General features: G+C 40.6%; 1 protein-coding gene across 1 annotated transcript; it reads right to left on the bottom strand.

Annotated features, from left to right (window-relative positions):
* Positions 1 to 5528: 5528 nt before the first annotated feature.
* Positions 5529 to 16767, bottom strand: mybphb (myosin binding protein Hb). Its single transcript, XM_054616146.1, has 14 exons — positions 16566 to 16767; positions 15587 to 15622; positions 14788 to 14852; positions 14467 to 14599; positions 13559 to 13726; positions 10649 to 10737; positions 10345 to 10540; positions 9206 to 9345; positions 8948 to 9107; positions 8276 to 8412; positions 6699 to 6885; positions 6525 to 6581; positions 5835 to 5866; positions 5529 to 5742 (listed from the first exon to the last, which is right to left on the bottom strand). Exons 1-12 carry the CDS (start codon positions 16765 to 16767, stop codon positions 6547 to 6549), a joined length of 1548 nt encoding a protein of 515 aa, XP_054472121.1. The 3' UTR covers positions 5529 to 5742; positions 5835 to 5866; positions 6525 to 6546.
* Between the last annotated feature and the right edge of the window lie 1225 nt (positions 16768 to 17992).

Below are 17992 nucleotides of genomic sequence, written 5' to 3'. Positions count from 1 at the left end.
GGTGCAGCTCCACTGCTGTATTTCCCGGCACTGTTCGCTCATTGGCTGAGGAGCTACTCAATAAAAACCCTGCTTGTCATCATTTGGGCGAGGAGGGGTGGGGGTTAGATTTTCTGTGGCGCACTAACAACCGTGCTCCTCCTCTTTTCTTTCTTGCTCCATCACTTTTTTTCCCCTCAGCACAGGCAGCCGGGGGAGTGCTGAGCTTTGAGAATTAGACGCAGGAGGAAAGGGAGGAGGAGAGCGATGAGAGAGAGGGAAGTGCAAAAGCAAAGGGGGGGGGGGGGAATCGATGAATGGAGAGGTGAAGATGGTGACCGGCAGTCTTGATTTGAGGGTCCTTTGCCTCCCTGCTGCAGGAGCTCTGCACGAACCTGAGTGCAGTGAGGTGTGAGGACCAGAGAGGATAGAAGGAGAGACTTGGGGGGGGGGGTGGGTGAGTGGGAGTTACCGGTCTGCTTGGGCTGGTTTTGCTGCAGTATAGAGGGAAGTTGTTGTTTTTTTTTTCTTCCTGTTTTCCAAGCAGCAGTTGATGTGGAGCTCCAGCAGACTTAGCAGCATAGAAAAAGGGGGACTAGTTCAAAAAAGGGAACTAGTTCCTCCCTTCCTTGTTTACAGGCTTCTTTTCGTGTAACTGATGAATAATTTAAAAGAGCAGAAGGTGGGATGAGCTGCAGGACAGACACAGATCACCGCTGCCTCATTGAGGCATTGAAAAGCAGAAAAGTCAAGCAGGTGTGAAGAAGAGCATTACATCTTCGGACACAACATTCAGTTCAACAACTTGACGTTTGACATGTTTTATAGATCAGAATTTGTCAGCTGATGACACAATGTCACATAAATGTTGCAACGTGTAAGTATTTCTTTCCTCTGGTACTTCTTTTCCTTCAGACCCCACAACTCAGTGCCTCAATTTAATTAAACGGACTAAATGAAGTCTTATTCTGCTATCTGAAATCAATAGACATCCTGACTCACTACACTGGACAGCTGCATCACGCAGCCACTGCAGGTTTCTCCAGGGAAATCCAACAATATGTTGCAGGAATAACAGTTTACCTCAGCCGAAGTGAAGCAGCCTGAAATATGAAAAATCTAATTATTTCAAGCTTTTTGACATGTTAAATTTAAAGGCAGTTTAATAAGAGCTATCAGAGACAATATTTGTCCAAAACAGCCTTTCAACAGTTCACACACACACAAGAGAAAAAGCCTTAAACGATAAAACAGTATCACCTTACACCACCGTAAAGGGGAACAACACCTAAATTAAGAATTAAAATATGTTATTTCTATGGCAGAGGACATTTTGGTCAATATTTGTGAACATGATCTACGCCCTCTTAAAGCCAGAAACCAGAGAAGTACAACTCAAGCTTGTGACCTCAAGTATAAAGTCTTGAGCTTTGTTTTCTTTTGCTTGTACCTTAATGAGCTTTGTTGTGTCCTCGGTTTGGAAAAAGGAAACAAACAAAAAAAAGCCTAGCCTTTTTATATTGGTTTCAATGTAATAAAAAGGCTACAATTATTATAATAATACAATCATTCAGGCCTCCTAATGTGGCTTAAAGGTGTACTGCAGATATAAATCTTAAATAAATGATTGTGGAAGAAATTCAGCAAATTTATTTGACGACCCTAACAAAATCTCTAAGGTGGTTAGATTCTCCCGACCCAGTCTTTGGAAAATGTCTTAGACCACAGGAGTAACACGTATGAATTCTGAAAATGGGTGTAGTTTGCATTCAACTGCTCAATTCTTTGGCAACTTAAAAAAAATGTCCTCAGACAGTCTATCCACCTGATTTAGCAGTGCAACATTTGTTAATGAAAGCATCAACAGGAAAGCGGTGTGAGTGCCAGTTCCACCATTACACTTATTAAACCTTCTGGGAATGTTGCCAAAATATCCGCAGCAAATAGCAGCCAGGCTCCCTTCAAGGAGGACACAACATTTCATTGCCTTTGGCATTACCCTTGACACAACATGACCAGGCAGTGCTCAGTGCAATACCAATGATTAGACCGCCATTTGAGTGAGAGACGCTGCGTCGCTAAAGCATTCGCCATTTTTATGAACTTTCTATTCCACTGTGGCCGTTTGCTTCCTGCTCGAGGGTGGAGAGGTGGAGAGAAATGTTTTGATGGGATCCAATTATTCAACCAGATGATATTTTGTGATTGCCTTGTGCTGAACTTTATAGCCATAAATCACTATAGATGAGACGGAGACACGGAGATAATTCAGGCGAGAGATTAGAGGTGTGCCAGGAGCGCCGTTAGCGAAGGTGAACCAGGAAGTCTAATGAGCCTCGAATATGAAATGAAATTGTAAATGAGAGTCAAAAGCTAAAAAGAATAAAGCCATGCGAGCTGCTCTGGCGGATGCTAAGATGCTCACAATGACAATGCTACCTTGTTGATGTTTAGCAGTAGCATAACTTACTTTGGTGTCCTGACATGCTAACATCTGCTGATTAGCACCAAACACAAAGTACAGCTGAGGCTGATGGGAATATCATTCAGGTATTTGGTCATAAACTAAAGTATTGGGTTATAAGTATAAGGTTCATCCTCAGGAGGACATGACAACTGTAAGTGTATCAGATTTAACAGCAGTAAGAGCTGTTAAGAAAACTTTACTCAAAACCACAAATGCAAACCTCATGGTGGTGCCAAAGGAAAAGTCAATAGATCAAACAGTAGGATAGTTTGTCTGGGGCCAATCAATGTTTGTGCAAAATTTCTTGGCAATTCATCCATTAGTTGATGAGATATTTCAGTCTGGGCCTAAGTAGTAGACTGACTCACGACTGACGGACATTGCCGTCAGTAGAGATGTGCTGCTAAGTGTCTAAAAGGCAAATTATCCCTAAAGGAGCAGTTTGTAAAACAATTTGTGACATCTAGCTTTGAGATTGCAGATTGCAACCAACTGAAAACTCTCACTCCTTCCTTTTCAAGCGGGTTAGAGAAATACGGTTGCCTTCAGGTAACTTAAAAACGGGAAATGCTCTCTGTAGAGCCAGTGTTTGGTCAACGCATTATCACTCTCAACCCATCAAATACCAACGCTTGGTCAGTGGCCCTCGGCATTTGACATGGGCGCTCTAGCGTTAGTTTTCAACGTCTCTAGATGGTCTGTCATGACATGCATATTGCCCTTTCAAAATAAAACTTCCGTCTTCACATGAAGTTAAGTTTAGGCAACAAAATAAACTAAAAAAAGAGCGTGCTTGATATTCACTTGACTTACTAGCAAGTGACAAACGACTCACGTGACAAACAACAGTGTCAAAATGTCTACTTTTAACTACTTTTAGACTCTAAGGGGACACTCGCACTGTTCTCCTGGCTGATAGTCCTGTGTTTGTTTGACTCCTTGCTGTGGGGAACTGACAATATGGTGGTATTTGGCAAATTGGGATTGAGAATAGTTTGGTTTCGTTTGTCTATTTCTGAGCTACTCTAGAAACATGGCGGTGCAACATGGCAGACTCCCTATGTAGATAAAAAACACTCATTCTAAGCAAATTAAAATACAGGGTTTCTTAGTTTTGGTTGATTATACACTAATTAAAACAATATTTATGAATATTATATTCCAGCTGAAAAATCACTGTAAATCCCACGTAGTGTTCCTTCAAATGTGACCTTACAGATTTGACGTATTTTTCAAACTTAAACTCTCCCCACAAAAAAACAATCAATTCAAACATACAGAAGAGAAAAACATAAACTCTCATCTAACCACTAGGAAACAGAAAACAACTCACTGAAATTAAAAGTTAAAATCTTTCACCTAATTAACCAAACATAAGTACAGTGTTTACTCAGTTTACTAACATTACATCACATGATTTCTCACTTTGCAAGTCCAAGCAAATGTAAGAAATTGAATTGAATTATAGCGTACCAAATATATTTAATATTTTCACTTACCCACATTGTACATCAGTGTTTTATGATGGTTTTCATTGAAGGTTTGAGACTTTCTCGGTGCAGGACCTAAATTAGACAAAGTCTCTTGCTCCGTGACCCTATTGCAGCATGTCAGCATCCAGGGACCCACCAGAAGTAGGCCTGAGACCCAGTACGGCTCCCAGCCCCCAGGTTAAAGCTGCACGACGCAAATTGTGCAAGTTGACAGCACAATGTAGCAGAGAAGTTTAGTCAAAGGGTTTTAAATCAAAAGGGCGGTTAACAGTCTTGATATTTCTCTTACTTGTTTCCATGTGGATGTGGACAATTGCAAATGTGCTTCAATTAAACGTCTCATTTTCAAAAGGGCTGGAGATGTCATTGCTAATTTGTGACACAAGAGGACGCCACACTCAAATATTCAGTTGGTTTATTAACTATGGAGCTGGCCACTCATTATGCAGCACACTTCCTTATTATCTCCACAGTTATACTAACAGTGTGGGGAACACTTCTGCCACCGAAATCTGGTTCATACACTCTGTACGTGGAACACAGCTGATTTTGATTCTTTTAAATGTAGGTAGTGAAGAAATCCCCCCCCCTTTCTATAGTAACATAAAACCACATTTAACTGGTCGGGTCACTTGTTCCCAAAATAACCGGAGCGAGATGGAGCACTGAGGCTAATTTTGTCTGCATCAGTGTGAACCCCATGTGTCTCTGTAACCTGGATATCTCTGGCATCCTGCACAATATCACTATGTCAGTAACGCCTTGTCCGAATAGCAACAAGATCAGTATTAAGGACTGGTATTATTATTATGGGAGTCCTGGCACACTGTGATGTATGCACTCTTGGGTGCGTTTGAGCCAAATGGATAGTAAGGTTTATTTATTTATCTAAACTTGACTTGACAAATGAAGTGCTGCTGTCTTCAGATTCTCACTGGTTTGCTGCCAAAAGGGCTTCAGCCGTTCAGCAGCTGAGTAAAACTGTAATTTAATCCATTGGGAGATGAACTGTAGTTTGCTGCTTTAGAGGAACCTAAAAGCAGTTTCTTTTATTAATTTATTTTATTTTAAATGTTGGTGGAAATATATTTTTAATTTTGAATAATAATAATAAATTCCCCTAATTTTTCCCTTTTATTTGTTAACATATATTCATGCTTTTTCCCCTTAAATTAGCAGTTCTTTCCAGGAATTTATTAAGGAATATATCAGAAATTACAGAACTATAAAAGAAAGTGTTAGATATTCCATACACTTTCAGCTACTCAGCAGCTAATTTAAATATTTAAAAACAGGATAAACCAAAACTATTAAGTACAAAATCTATATAAACTTTTTATTAATTTCTTATTAAAACGGTGCACATATTGAGTTATTATGAATAATGACTGTTAAGTTGAGCACAAAAGTCACCTTTACAAAACGTCTGCTGGAGATTTCATTTTGAAGAACACACTGTATTGAAAAAAAACCAAAACCAGAAATAAAATTATTTATTGATATAAACACGTAGATGTTTCATGTAGTTCTCCTTTGAGGAACAGTAAATTACTGCATAAGTCTTAGTGTAAAACCTTGTTAGACTGACAATAATTGAGTTAGCGTAGACAGTATCGTTGGGGAAAGGGCTGATTGTGGACATGGATATGGACTTAATAATTTAGTGAACGATAAAGGCACAAAGCGACTACAATTGTTCATCATAACACAGGGTAACACTCGGCAAGAGGTCACAGGCAACAACCCTTTGGTAGTGTGGTCACCAGCCATATATACATGTTCTTCCAGGAATCCAGCACCTTCCTGTAAAAGAGAAGGAAATAATTCAAACTCTAAAATCTTTGTTCCTTATTGTTGCTCAAGACAGTTTTAGAAACGCTAAATGTGTCACGCACCTTCTGCTTTAAAGGCCTCATTCCTTCTGCTCCTAATTTGGGATCGCAACAGACGAACAAATCACAACAACAACAACAACAACAACAGGTGTTAAAAAGTGTTCAGTACTGCAGTCGATGAAACGTCAGCGATGCATAATCAATGAAAAGTATAGCAGAATATAAGGCATACCATAAACAAAATGTGTATATTTTTTAATATACATGTTAAAAATAAACTTTATCCATCAATTACTTATCTGGTATTGCATATAACAATGACATTGCAAAGATTAAAGCTACAAAATGTTAAGAGTTAAGGGAGTAACATGATGTATCCCTGTGTGCTAAAGGGGGCTGCTGCTGCTGAGTCGGGGAAATGTGATTAAGTTCCAACCGAGCACATGAGGAGCCATTTCAGATTTAATTTATGGGTGCTACCTCTTGGACTCGTTCAGGGGCAGAGGCCACCTTTTCCAAGTTTAGTGCCCTCCATGTAAGGAAAGTAAGTCAAGGAGAAGGACGATGTCACCTCAGGACTCATTTAAACCGATCCAATGCATCCAGTTTAACTGTTGAGCTTTTACTGCATTCATTTCTTAGATATATCCATACTGTGTGACTGAACTACAAGAAAATTATATAATCAGACTATAATATCATGTACATATTTTAAACATTAATAGGCACTTTGATTTGATCAGTTCTGACCTGTGAGGATGTGAATGTTGACTTATTTCTTCTCTGCATCTGCAGGCACCGCAGGCTCTGTTCAACATAAAGACGAGAAGTTATTAGCTTTCAGTGAGTTAAACCAACGCTGCAACTTTAAATATATATTTAAATGCATGAATTCTATATTTTATTTTTAAGATCTTGACTTACGTTTGACCTCCAACTTGCAGCTGACAGTTGCCTCTCCGTGACTGTTCTTGGCTTTGCAGGAGTACACACCTCCGTCAAAGTTACCAGGCTTACGGATCTCCAGAGAGCAGATACCCTGGACGCAGATCTGCCTGTACTTGGGGTCGTCTCCGATGATCATCTGGTTCTTCATCCATATGACCTTGGGCTGTAGAAAGAAAAAGAAAGAAAAAAACAGATTATAGGACAACAGTTTTCAATCTCACAACCATCAACTCACAAATGAACTGGCAGCAGTGGTGTTTCTATTTATGTTTGTGCCACATGGCAAGAAAACTCTTTTGATTGAAGTGGGCATACAGCACACGCCCAGTTTGGGAGTTTAAATGCGACTGATAGGGTGAGGACCTCCTGGGGCCTCACAGGGAATGTGACACATGTGACCCCGCTTTGCTGAGCTGTCAACCTCATGGCCTCTCCTCCTCCTTCTCCTCCTCCTCCTCTCCTACTTCAGATGCAAAGAATACCGATTCTAGCCTTCTGATCGAGATAATCTACTAATCGCTACTGTCCAGTTGGCGACCCGGTGGGATTATGAGCCCAAACGGGAGGTGAGAGGCTCAGACAGCAGGCTAACAAGGCCAGGCAAAGATCACACACATACTCAGCTCAGAGCCAACACACTGACAACCGATGGATCAGTAATGGAGGTAAACTCTCAGTATGTCCACTCACCACCTCTACATGATTATTCAGCTGCTGACAGGTAGTTTGGCTCCTACAGTGTGACGGCCTAATCTAGCAAACAATGAATGCATACCTGCATAAACATGTCCCAAAATAAACTTTTTATTATACATTGCATATCCTCTAAGGACTCATGTGTTTCCATTAATTTCATCATATCACGTATGAAAATCAACTTTCAGTGAGTTCTTTGAGATAATTTATTACAGCAAGTGTGAGACTAATTTCTTAATATTTGTCGTATTATTGCATTATTGTTGTGTCAATAGTGAGCAGGGTTGCTCTGCCTTGGTGATGTGTTCAATGACCCAAAATATTGCAGCTGAAACACACTGAATTTATCAGCTTCTTTGTCTAGAAGTAGAATTTGGAAGACAAACGATGTGCAAGTTAACAATACTATGTTTATAATTATCATTAAAGCTCTTTGAACGTCGCTTTGAGTTACTTTTTTAGTTTCTATTTCAGTAGGAGTAGGTGATCACCCATATGAGCCAATGCAGCACTGGCAACCGCCATTTTTAAAGAGCAGTTTAGCCATGTAAAAAACAGACCCAAAAAAAACAGCGCGTTAAGAAAAAAAATAAAAGATAACACAGACAAATGGACCGAGTGGGATGTCCAGAATATAATTGTTCATAAGCACAAACCCACTGAGCCCTGAGTGAAGGCCCTTGAAGGTATATAGTTCTCTACCAGTTGGCAACTACTTTCAGGGAGTCCCCAGAAAGGTTTTGTCCTAAAACTCCTAACATCAGGTGTGGTGCAGATGTTTTGCTGAAGCGGTTAGTTTAGTGGGAAAAAGGGACAAGACACGGAAATTGTCAAATTAAAAAGACATGTTACTGTACTTTTGGGCATCCCCTGACGGAGCACAGCAGCTTGGTGCTGTAGCCGACGGTGGTGGCTCTGTCATTAAGATTGGTGGTGAACTTGGGCGCCTCGGTGTAGTCGCGTTCCTTGTACTCTGGAGGCTTGTAGTCGATACCTGGAGGTTGGAAGAGAAACAGACTTGACCATGAAGCTCCAATCTGCTCATCTCAGGTACCAACACAGTTCCCACAAATATGTGATTCCTTTTTTTTTTCCCTGAATTTTTCCATGATGACCAATCTAAAGGTTGGTTGCATGATTGCAACTTGCGAAATAGTATGTAGGATTACATCTCTATCAAAAAAAATGGACCTACTGTATATGATAATTAGTACAATTCTGTTACCATTAGGCAAATTGGAATTTGCAGCCAAATAATCTCAGACAGACTAGCTGTCTGAGATTTCAGCAGCATCTCAGAGTTTTGAATGAAGGTTATTTAGTTGCAGAAACTGTTCCCAAAGTTTGAGAATGAACTTCCACGCCCAAATTTGAATGTGAAAGTGAAAGTCTACTTAAGCAGATAACAGCGATGTTATTACAGCGTCAGTTGTAAAGAAACTGTCAGTGAGGTAAGGATCAATGAGATGAAAGCTAAACAACTACAAAAGAATCCCTCTGTGTCTGTTTTCTTTTTGGTCAAGGGTTACCTGTCTTCAAGATGTTGGCCTCCTCCTTTGCAACAGTAGCCGACTCGCTCATTCCACACTTGTTTTCAGAGAACACTCTGAACTTGTAGGTGTTGCCCATGATGAGGTCAGAGATGGTGGCGTTCAGTCTGTGGTAATGGTCCAGCACAGTGAACCAGTCCTGTAGGCACACAACGGGACGAGGTTTTGAGGATTCAGGATTTACTTTTTGTACTGTATCAGGAGCCAGACATACGTGCTTTGATGCTGAAAACTCACTCCAGTCTTTTTGTCGGCCTTCTGGACTGCGTAACCTGTGATCTCTGTGTTGCCGTTGTCCTTGGGTGGAGTCCATTCCAGAGCAACATTGAAGCCCCAGGTATCCACAATCTTCACACTGGCGGGAGGCCCTGACAGCTCTGTGAACAACGGAACAACAAGTGTTACACCAACAGTTTTTAAATGAACTCTAACGTAAATAGCTGCTGCTGCTGCTACAGCCAAGGACAAGGGCAGACTGCAGGGTATTATTCGCTCTGCTGAGCTGAGAGGATGATTTGCTGCAAGCTGCCGTCCCTCCAGGACCTGAACATCTCCAGGACCCGGAGGCAGGACACAACTTAAATCACACCTATCTGGCAGGAGAGGCTGCAATCCATCAGAACCAAAACCGAACACAACATGAACAGTTTCTTTCCAACTTCATTTAAAGGCCCAATGACACAGACTTCTATCTGTTACATTAATGCACATATTTTTGGACTATTATCTCTCTACACTGCATATTTTTTTATTCTTCAATACCATGAACATTTGCACATAACCTAGAACAGCTAAATGGGCCTTAGACCGCCATCTAGTGCACTGCGAAAAAACTGCCAAATGGTTAGATCAAATTAAAAATAAAAAAAATAGGGGTAAATTACAAAGCTTACATCTAAATATGCTCAAAGATAGAGATAAATAAAATACAATAAAATAAAAAGTTGAGCTAGCTAACGTTAACTCGGAGGCAGTGAATCTTCGATGTTGGAGACAACCAAGAGCCAGTAAAAGCTCCAAAGCACGTGGTGAGGAAATATGACCCTGTGTACATTCAATTTAAATTTGGATTCATGATGGCAGGCAGAAAATATATTTTGGTCACTACAGTTGTGGCATAATACATATCTAGAGCCCAGTTTATTTTTCTCCTTCTTTTGTCATTTTTACTTTTCTTTCTCATTTATTTGAGGTTTTTTTAAAAGTGGGCATTGAACATATTTTTTATCAATTTGTTTTATATATATATATCTTTTTTTTCTACCTATGTGGCAATAAACGGTATTCTGATCTTTATAAAACCATCCGTCCCCCTTATTCTAAACTGTATCTTACACACGCCACTTCCCACTTTTTTAATGTAACATTTTGCTCACCAACAATTTGCAGGATGAGCGAAGCCTTGTCGTCGAAGTCCTCCACCTTCACACACATCTCATACACTCCAGAGTCGTCTCTCTCGGCCGTGCGGATGAACAGGATGCTGTCTCTTTCGCTGCTGCGGATGTTCACCCTCTTTGTGTCCAGTGGCTGTCCGTTCTTTAGCCAGGTGACCACAGGTTTGGGTTTGCCCTGGTTAAAAAAAAAAAAAAAAGAAGAAAATCAGACAGTGAATTGCGAGGGCTTGTGTATTGTTATTCATTACGCATTTACAGAACGCTACAGTCATCTTGTGCTTACTGAGAAGGGGATGGTCAGGTTGATCTTATCCCCAACGTGAGCGACGTATCTCTGGCGGAGGAAACGTGGCAGGCGGACCTTGGGACGATCTGGAGAGAAAAAACCCACCAATGGTTATTAAAGTATCGTTGGAGGATTAGTAACAAGACGTCACAGCCTTAGAGGGATGGCTGGGATCTGTTAGGAGATCTTTGGAGTGAAACAAAAGGATTTAATTTGCTTTTGTGACCCACAAATCTTGAAAGAAATCCATAAACCGGCTGGGCTGATCTAAGCCCATCTGAGCCGGGGAATCTTCATCGGTGCCACCAGGGTGTGTCTGTGCTTTAACCGGTTGTAAAAGTAACCCTTATTCTAAGTCCTTTATCCATCCGATTTATATCCGCTAACTCAGTGGGCACACATTTCTTTCTTTAAATGGCATGATGTGTTAAAGCAACCACACAGATCATGGGACAAGTAGGGCTTTGTATAGATTATAAAGAAGGTAAATAAAATGAGAAGCTGCACGTAATGTTTGGAGGACAGGAATCTATGGAAAGCAGGATAGTAAGTAGGTGTGTATGTCATGTGAATGCACATTCATGTTTGTATCTGTGTGCTGTTTTTTGGGGCTTTAATTGTATTTTACCTATAAAGATTTTACGGTTTACAGTGCAAAAATCACTAAAATCTATATGAAATCTCTCAAATTCATAATAAAACATTTGTCTGTGTTTTAAACCATATTTTGTTCCCCCTCCTAGTTCATTGTAGATTGTTTTCCTATGTGCAAGCTGATTGCCTTATTGGGACAAATTAAGTTGCAATAACACTGGAAATTGCTTAAGTAAGATATGTATCTGCATGTAGAGAATCTAAATCATTTTTAATATAAAGTAGTATGAAAAGATCACAATCGGGAGGGGCCCTGGTGGCTCATCGAAGCTTCCTTACATCATCTTAAAAAGACAAATCACACAGATAGTTAGAAGCTGTGACGTTTGAAGTGATACTTAAGCCTCCGAAGTATCTCGCCGAGGCTCATTTGTAAAAGGGATTTGATGAGAGGCAGCACCCTAATGAGTCCAGCGCAGCAACATTTGTCAGGACTCTAAATAAAGAAACATACCGTAGAATATCACCACCTCTAATGACGCATGATTGGGAGCTTAAATTACTCCCACTCACGTCAGAACGCATTCAAATCAAAGATCAAAACTGGAACATAATTCATCTGGTGTGAGAAAAAAAGAAAAAAGAAAAAGTGAAGTAAATGTGTATCTGTTTACTAGAACAAACATACCGCGTGTTAAATGTCTTGTCACTTCATTCAGAGAGGATGAATCTTAATGAACCTTCTCCCTGTGAAGTCTGTGGCATGTTTCAAAATAAACAGCGAATCTCTGGAAGTCTCATGAGATTCGGGTGTCGCCTGAGAATTTAGCTCCATATCCACCACCCCCTCACCCATCCACCCTCTGGAATTTGCCATCCACCCCACCCCACCTCCTCTCCTCTCCTGACCCACAGCCCCCACCTGTTTGCAGTCAGATCACTTGTCACCAGCGATCCTGCAGAGAGAGCAGCCTGACATTCCCCCTCAGCATGAATCCTGGCGGGGATCACAATGCAACCCCTGCTCCGAAAAAATTAATTAATGCATTAATAGCGGGGACATCCCAGCTATGTCTCCAAAAAGCTTTGCGGCCATTATGTTCGGGAAACCATTCATGAGTTGGCTTCTATATGTGGTGGAGCGCCCGCTATGGCGAACATGGCGGTGAACATGGACTAAACTGAAATGCAGCCAGTCCGGCGGGGATCAAGTTGCTGTCCCTCCCAGTTGGGCTCTCCATTTTCGCATAACGATGATTTGTGAGTGAGCCGAAGTAACGCAGCTACTCCCTCTAAAGCCCTCGGGGTCCAATCATCATTTTACAGTAAATCACTTTACATATACTGTCTACGATTAACACTGTAAGGTGTACAGCATTAGTAAAACCCATCTACTTAACAAGCGTGTAGTTATCACACTGTGGTGAGGTGGATCAGTGTGAGAGGGCCACAGTTTGATGCCGTTAATTCTGCAGGTATGTGCCAACGGGACACGGACAGCTGGGAAAGAAAACATTGCTGAGCTGCTTCGGTTTGACTTCTGAACTTTACAACTCCCCGTTCCCATAATAAATGGCTCTATGAAAACTTAAGCCAGACCTGGGTCAAATAGCTTGTCCTATATGCAATTAACTATACAGAGGGATTAAGCTTACAATTTTAAATAAAAAATGTTTTGCCTTTAAAAAAAATACCTGTGTGTGATTTGATTTTCATTTTTTGGTCATGTGGAAGTGAAGGTCAGGTAACAAATCGTATCTGAGGCCAACAGCTTGAGAACCAAATTTAAAAGACTGTATAGAGAAAATGGCCTAATGACTTTTACCGTCCGACTTGTTACTTTTTTTATGGTTATTGTGTCTCAACACAGTTTGTTGTTACTATTTATATATGCATGGTGTATGTAATATTCAGTAACTTTCATTTGTGCTTAATTTTGTATAAAGATGATGTATTTGTGCACATATTTCTTTGTTTTCTCACTTTTCTGCATTTAATTGATCCCCTTGTTTTTGTCTGTGTACAATCACTCATCAATTTGTAAAGGCCTTTTTTTCCCCGTTTCTCTCGGATTCCTGTTTATATTAGATTCTCACATTGAATAAAGCATTCTGGTGTTTTTTTTTAAGTATTATCTACATGATGCATCTGTTCTTGTGCTTCATTTAGCTGCTGTGACCCTTCAGTTTTGTTTGTTTGTTTGTGACAAAGTGGTAAACTAATCGAGTGAGTAGTTTTTGTGCTGAACATTCACACGCTGTTATCACTCAATCTTGAGTGATTTTCTGGGATTGGATCTTGCTCGCTTCTTACCAGCGACCTCCTTCACCAGGACGGCCTCGGGGAGGGCCACGGGCAGGCTGCGGCCGCCGGCGTTCAGGGCCACCACGCGGATCTTCAGACGGTCGCCGGTGGTCTGGTTCTTGATAACGTAGCGGCAGGACTTCTGCAGATCCTCGTTAACTGCTTTCCAGTCCTCGGCTAAATGGGATTATACAAAAAAAATAAAAATGAAGACAGACTCATAACAATTTACAGAGCTATTGTTCATCTTGATATTATACAGAAGGATAAAAGACTGTGATGATGAAGTTTGCTGACTGTGAAAACTGCAGGCAGACCGAGACGAACAGATCTAATTCGTGCAGAACGAATAAATTACAACTGATTGTTGTGCAGCTTTGTAAAGGAAACACTGATTATGTCTGACACACATTATTATTATTGCAATAATAGACATAGATTTGGTGTTCTGTGGGTAAACAGCTTGCCCTGTCTGCTAAATCAAGCCTGCATTGAACTACTGCTGAGATGAGCTTAGGGCAGTAAGTCTAAAAGCAGGACCTCCAGCAAGACCAGAGCAGCTCCTGAAATGCTTCTTTCCTTGTAGGGAGAAGTTAGGTAGCTCATGATATAACGGAGTGACACTTGGGGGACAGCTGCACCGGGTATGGCTGACCCGCAACACTGTAAAACAGCTATTTCACATGTTGCTGGGCGTCTTTAAAAGGCCCTTAAACAGTATAGATATAATTATAGGTATTAGCGATGTAATAATACTTTCTGTAAAAAAAAACTTAAATTAGCATCTGAATTATAGCTTTCAACATAATTTAAAAGGCCGGCTGACATTTCTGTCACGGTGTATTAATAATCTGACCCCCTTTTTCGTGCACATGCCCGTGTTCGGTGCACCTGGTCAAAAGCAGAGCGGGACTTACTTCCATCCTTGCAGACTTCAATGGTGTAGCCGTCCAGACCGGAGTCTCCGACGACTTCCGGCTGGCTCCAAATGATAGTAACCGAAGTGTCATTCTTATCCTCGACGAACAGATCCAGTGGGACACTTGTGGGCTCTGCAGACGCCACAAAAATGACGTTCAATTACTCAACGTGCAAATGGCAGAAATGAACAAAATCATTTAGAATCAGAAAACCATTGAGGGTCATAAGAGATGAGTGCAGTTACGTTTATTAACACTGTAATAAAAAACTAAAAGAATTGAGTCACTCTGAGGTGGAGTTTCCTCTCTGAATAGAACTTTACCTGGGGGTGGAGGTGTGGGTGGTTTAGGCTCCTTTGGTGCAGGCGCTTCAGCAGCTTCAGCTGATAAAGAGGCATTTGTGTTATTATTGGCAGTGTGTAATGAGCAGAGTGACGCTGCAGCATCAAATAAAATCCAGCTATGTAACGCTCAGCTCTACAATGCTAATACAGAAGGACGTTAAATCATCTCAGATAATAAAGAGAGAAGAGTGGAACAGGAACATGTTCTGTTTTACCATCAGCAGGTGCTTCGGAGTCAACAATGGGAGCGCCTTCCTCTGTGGCTGGAGCGGCAGCAGCTATTATTGAAGGTTAGATATTAATAATTAGAGCATTAAGCAGGTGGGACATGTCCTAACAGATGATAACATGAGAATGTGTGTTGAGAAAGGAGAGTCAAAGTGTCATGAGGGAATTAGTTAGCGTTGGCTTTAGCGTGAGAGGGTGAAGAATCAGATTTAGGAAGGTTATCTGTTGTGGCTCATGTGAATTCTTTACCGTCGGTGGGGGCAGCAGCTGGTGTTTCCTCTGTAGCGGGGGCAGCAGCTGACATTAGAGGTTAGAGGATATAAGCGTTAGATATTAGTGAAGTTTTTGTTTGACTGTAGGAGGTTAAAGATGTAAAACATATATATGTAAATACACTAATTGTCTGTTTTACCATCAGCAGGGGCCTCAACAGCTGATATTAGAGGTTAGAGGATATGGGCATTTGCTATTAGTGAAGGTGTCTCTTACTGTAGGAGGTTCAAGAATGAATATTAATTTGTTAATACACTGATAGTTGGTTTTACCATCAGCAGGGGCCTCAACAGCTGCTGCTGTTTCCTCTGAAGCGGGTGCAGGTTAGAAGATAATGGCATTTGCTGTTAGTGAAGGTGTCTCTTACTGTAGGAGGGGTTAGGATGTAATACCTATACATGTTAATGCACTGGTAGTCTGTTTTACCATCGGCAGGGGCCTCGGCGGCGGCAGCAGCAGGTGGTTCTTCTGTAGCAGGCGAGGCAGCTGATATTAGAGGTTAGAAGGTAGATACAACATTTTGAAAATGTGACATTTTCAGAATGTTATGTTAAGGTTAAATCTATTTAAAAAAAAAAAAAAAAGGGGAAAACGTTAAAAATGGGCAGAAGGTGATAACTGAGGCTCCTCTCAGGGTTTCATACCATCAGCTGCTGGCTGATCTGCTGCAACTGGAGCAGCAGCTTCATCATCATCAGCTGATGTGGATTTTAGATGTTAAGTGTTAGAGATAGTAAATACACATCCTAATAAAAGCAGGTGTTGTTGATACGCGTTATACACCAGTCTGTAAAGTGACAGTGGCACCACCTTCACTGTGTTTTTTTTGTTTTTTTTACAACTTATTTATATATTTATGTTTGTAAATGTTAAGGTGGAGCTTTCACTGAGGTATAACAGCGCGTATCAGCAACAACTTTGCAAGTTAACCTCACAGTGTTGCAAGGGGAAAGCTCAATGTGCACAAGTAGGACTTCCCCAGTAGCTTGTAGAAAAATAGGTCTTCAGGAGTTAAGAGTCCAAGCAGGCGGTGTATGCACTAAACATGCATTTTCCCATTTTGTGTCGATGGCTACAACTCCTCACCCACGGCACCTCCAAAAGGTCACCGTGCGTAAAAGGTCACCGTGCACTCACCATCAAGTGACCCGGCCTCTACTGCTTCAATTAAAAAAGATTAAGACAACTAATCCAAGTTTCTTCCACTGAGACACTAAACTGAAGGTGTGCATGAATAGTGAAACCGGTAACTCATGGCATTACCATCTGCGGGTGGAGGTGTGGGGGCTTTGGGCTCCTCGGCCGGTGGAGCAGCAGGTGCAGCCTCAACCTCAGCGGGGGCTGGAGCGGCCTCCACCGGGACGGGCTCGACCGGAGCGGGCTCAGGAGCAGCCTCCTTCTTGGCTGGCTCTTTCTTAGCCGCCTTCTTCATCGGGGCAGGCTTGGACGGCATGTTTGGCGGTTGCAGCTAATTCCCCACTCGGTTAAGTCCTTAAATGTGGATCCAATGCGTCAGTTCAGAGGGGGAGACGGGCTTTTATAGGGTCCAGCAGGTTCTAGCACCGCCTCCTGATGCCTTACAAGTAATAGACACCGAGCAGAGGTCTGACTCAGACCTCCCTGTCTGTTTGGTTCACTCATCAACGCTGGCTGTGCATCATTAACTGATCCAGAAATATGTCCTCATTAAGGGATATAAACTTTGAGTTATTGGATTGCACTTCATGGTGGTATTTCTGATCATGATTTATGTGGTATACAGTTGTTTACTATCTATAAAAAATAAATAAAATCAAATGTATATACACACATATGCGTATATACACATTATATATGTATACAGTACCAGTCAAAAGTTTGGACACACCTTCTCATTCAACTACTTTGAAGAATCTAAAATATAAAACATATTCTGGTTTGTTGAGCATTTGTTTGTTTACCACATAATTCCATATGTGTTCCTTCATAGTTTGGATGTCTTCAATATTAATCTACAATGTAGAAAAAAATAAAAATAAAGAAAAAACATTGAATGAGAAGGCGTATCCAAACGTTTGACTGGTACTGTATATATATATATATATATATATATATATATTATATATTATATATACATATATATATATTGATATACATATTTATATATATGTATATATATATATATATATATACATATTTATATACATATACATATATATGAGAAACATTTACATATATTTAATAAAGAAAATATGTAATATTTATAGAGCAATATTTTATTATTTATTTATTTATGATTGCTGGAAGCAAATGGTAAATGCAAAAAAAAAAATGTGTTTCTTACTAATAGTGTACTAACAGTTTGTATGAGAACTGTCAAACTGACACACAAGACGCAACAGAATAAATATAACATGTATTTTATTGATTCCAACAACCGGTGATAGGTGGATGAAAGCCTTCAGAAACATGCCTTATCCATGTTTTGGACCCAACTCTGAAGAAATATCCATTTACACTCAAGGATGATTTCTTTGTTTCCCCTCCTCAATGATTGTTGCCGCATCCAGAATGCTGACCTATTTACAATCTTTACAATGACGTCCTGTACAAAATAGAGAAATTAAGTTTTACAAAGGATTCTTTAGAAAAAAGAGAAAAGAAATATCAAATATTTTGAGTATTAAAAAGGAAAACAT

This window comes from Anoplopoma fimbria, chromosome 17 (genome assembly GCF_027596085.1).
Source record: "Anoplopoma fimbria isolate UVic2021 breed Golden Eagle Sablefish chromosome 17, Afim_UVic_2022, whole genome shotgun sequence".
NCBI classification, from domain to species: domain Eukaryota; kingdom Metazoa; phylum Chordata; class Actinopteri; order Perciformes; family Anoplopomatidae; genus Anoplopoma; species Anoplopoma fimbria.
This window is presented reverse-complemented; position numbering and strand designations above follow the sequence as displayed.

Coding starts and splice junctions, on each gene's coding strand:
- mybphb (XM_054616146.1), bottom strand. CDS start 16,767: ATGCCGTCCAAGCCTGCCCCGATGAAGAAGGCGGCTAAGAAAGAGCCA. Junction 15,623..16,565: donor CGCAGATGGTAATGCCATGA/GTTACCGGTTTC, acceptor CACCCGCTTCAG/AGGAAACAGCAGCAGCTGTT. Junction 10,541..10,648: donor ACCTGACCATCCCCTTCTCA/GTAAGCACAAGA, acceptor TTTTTTAACCAG/GGCAAACCCAAACCTGTGGT.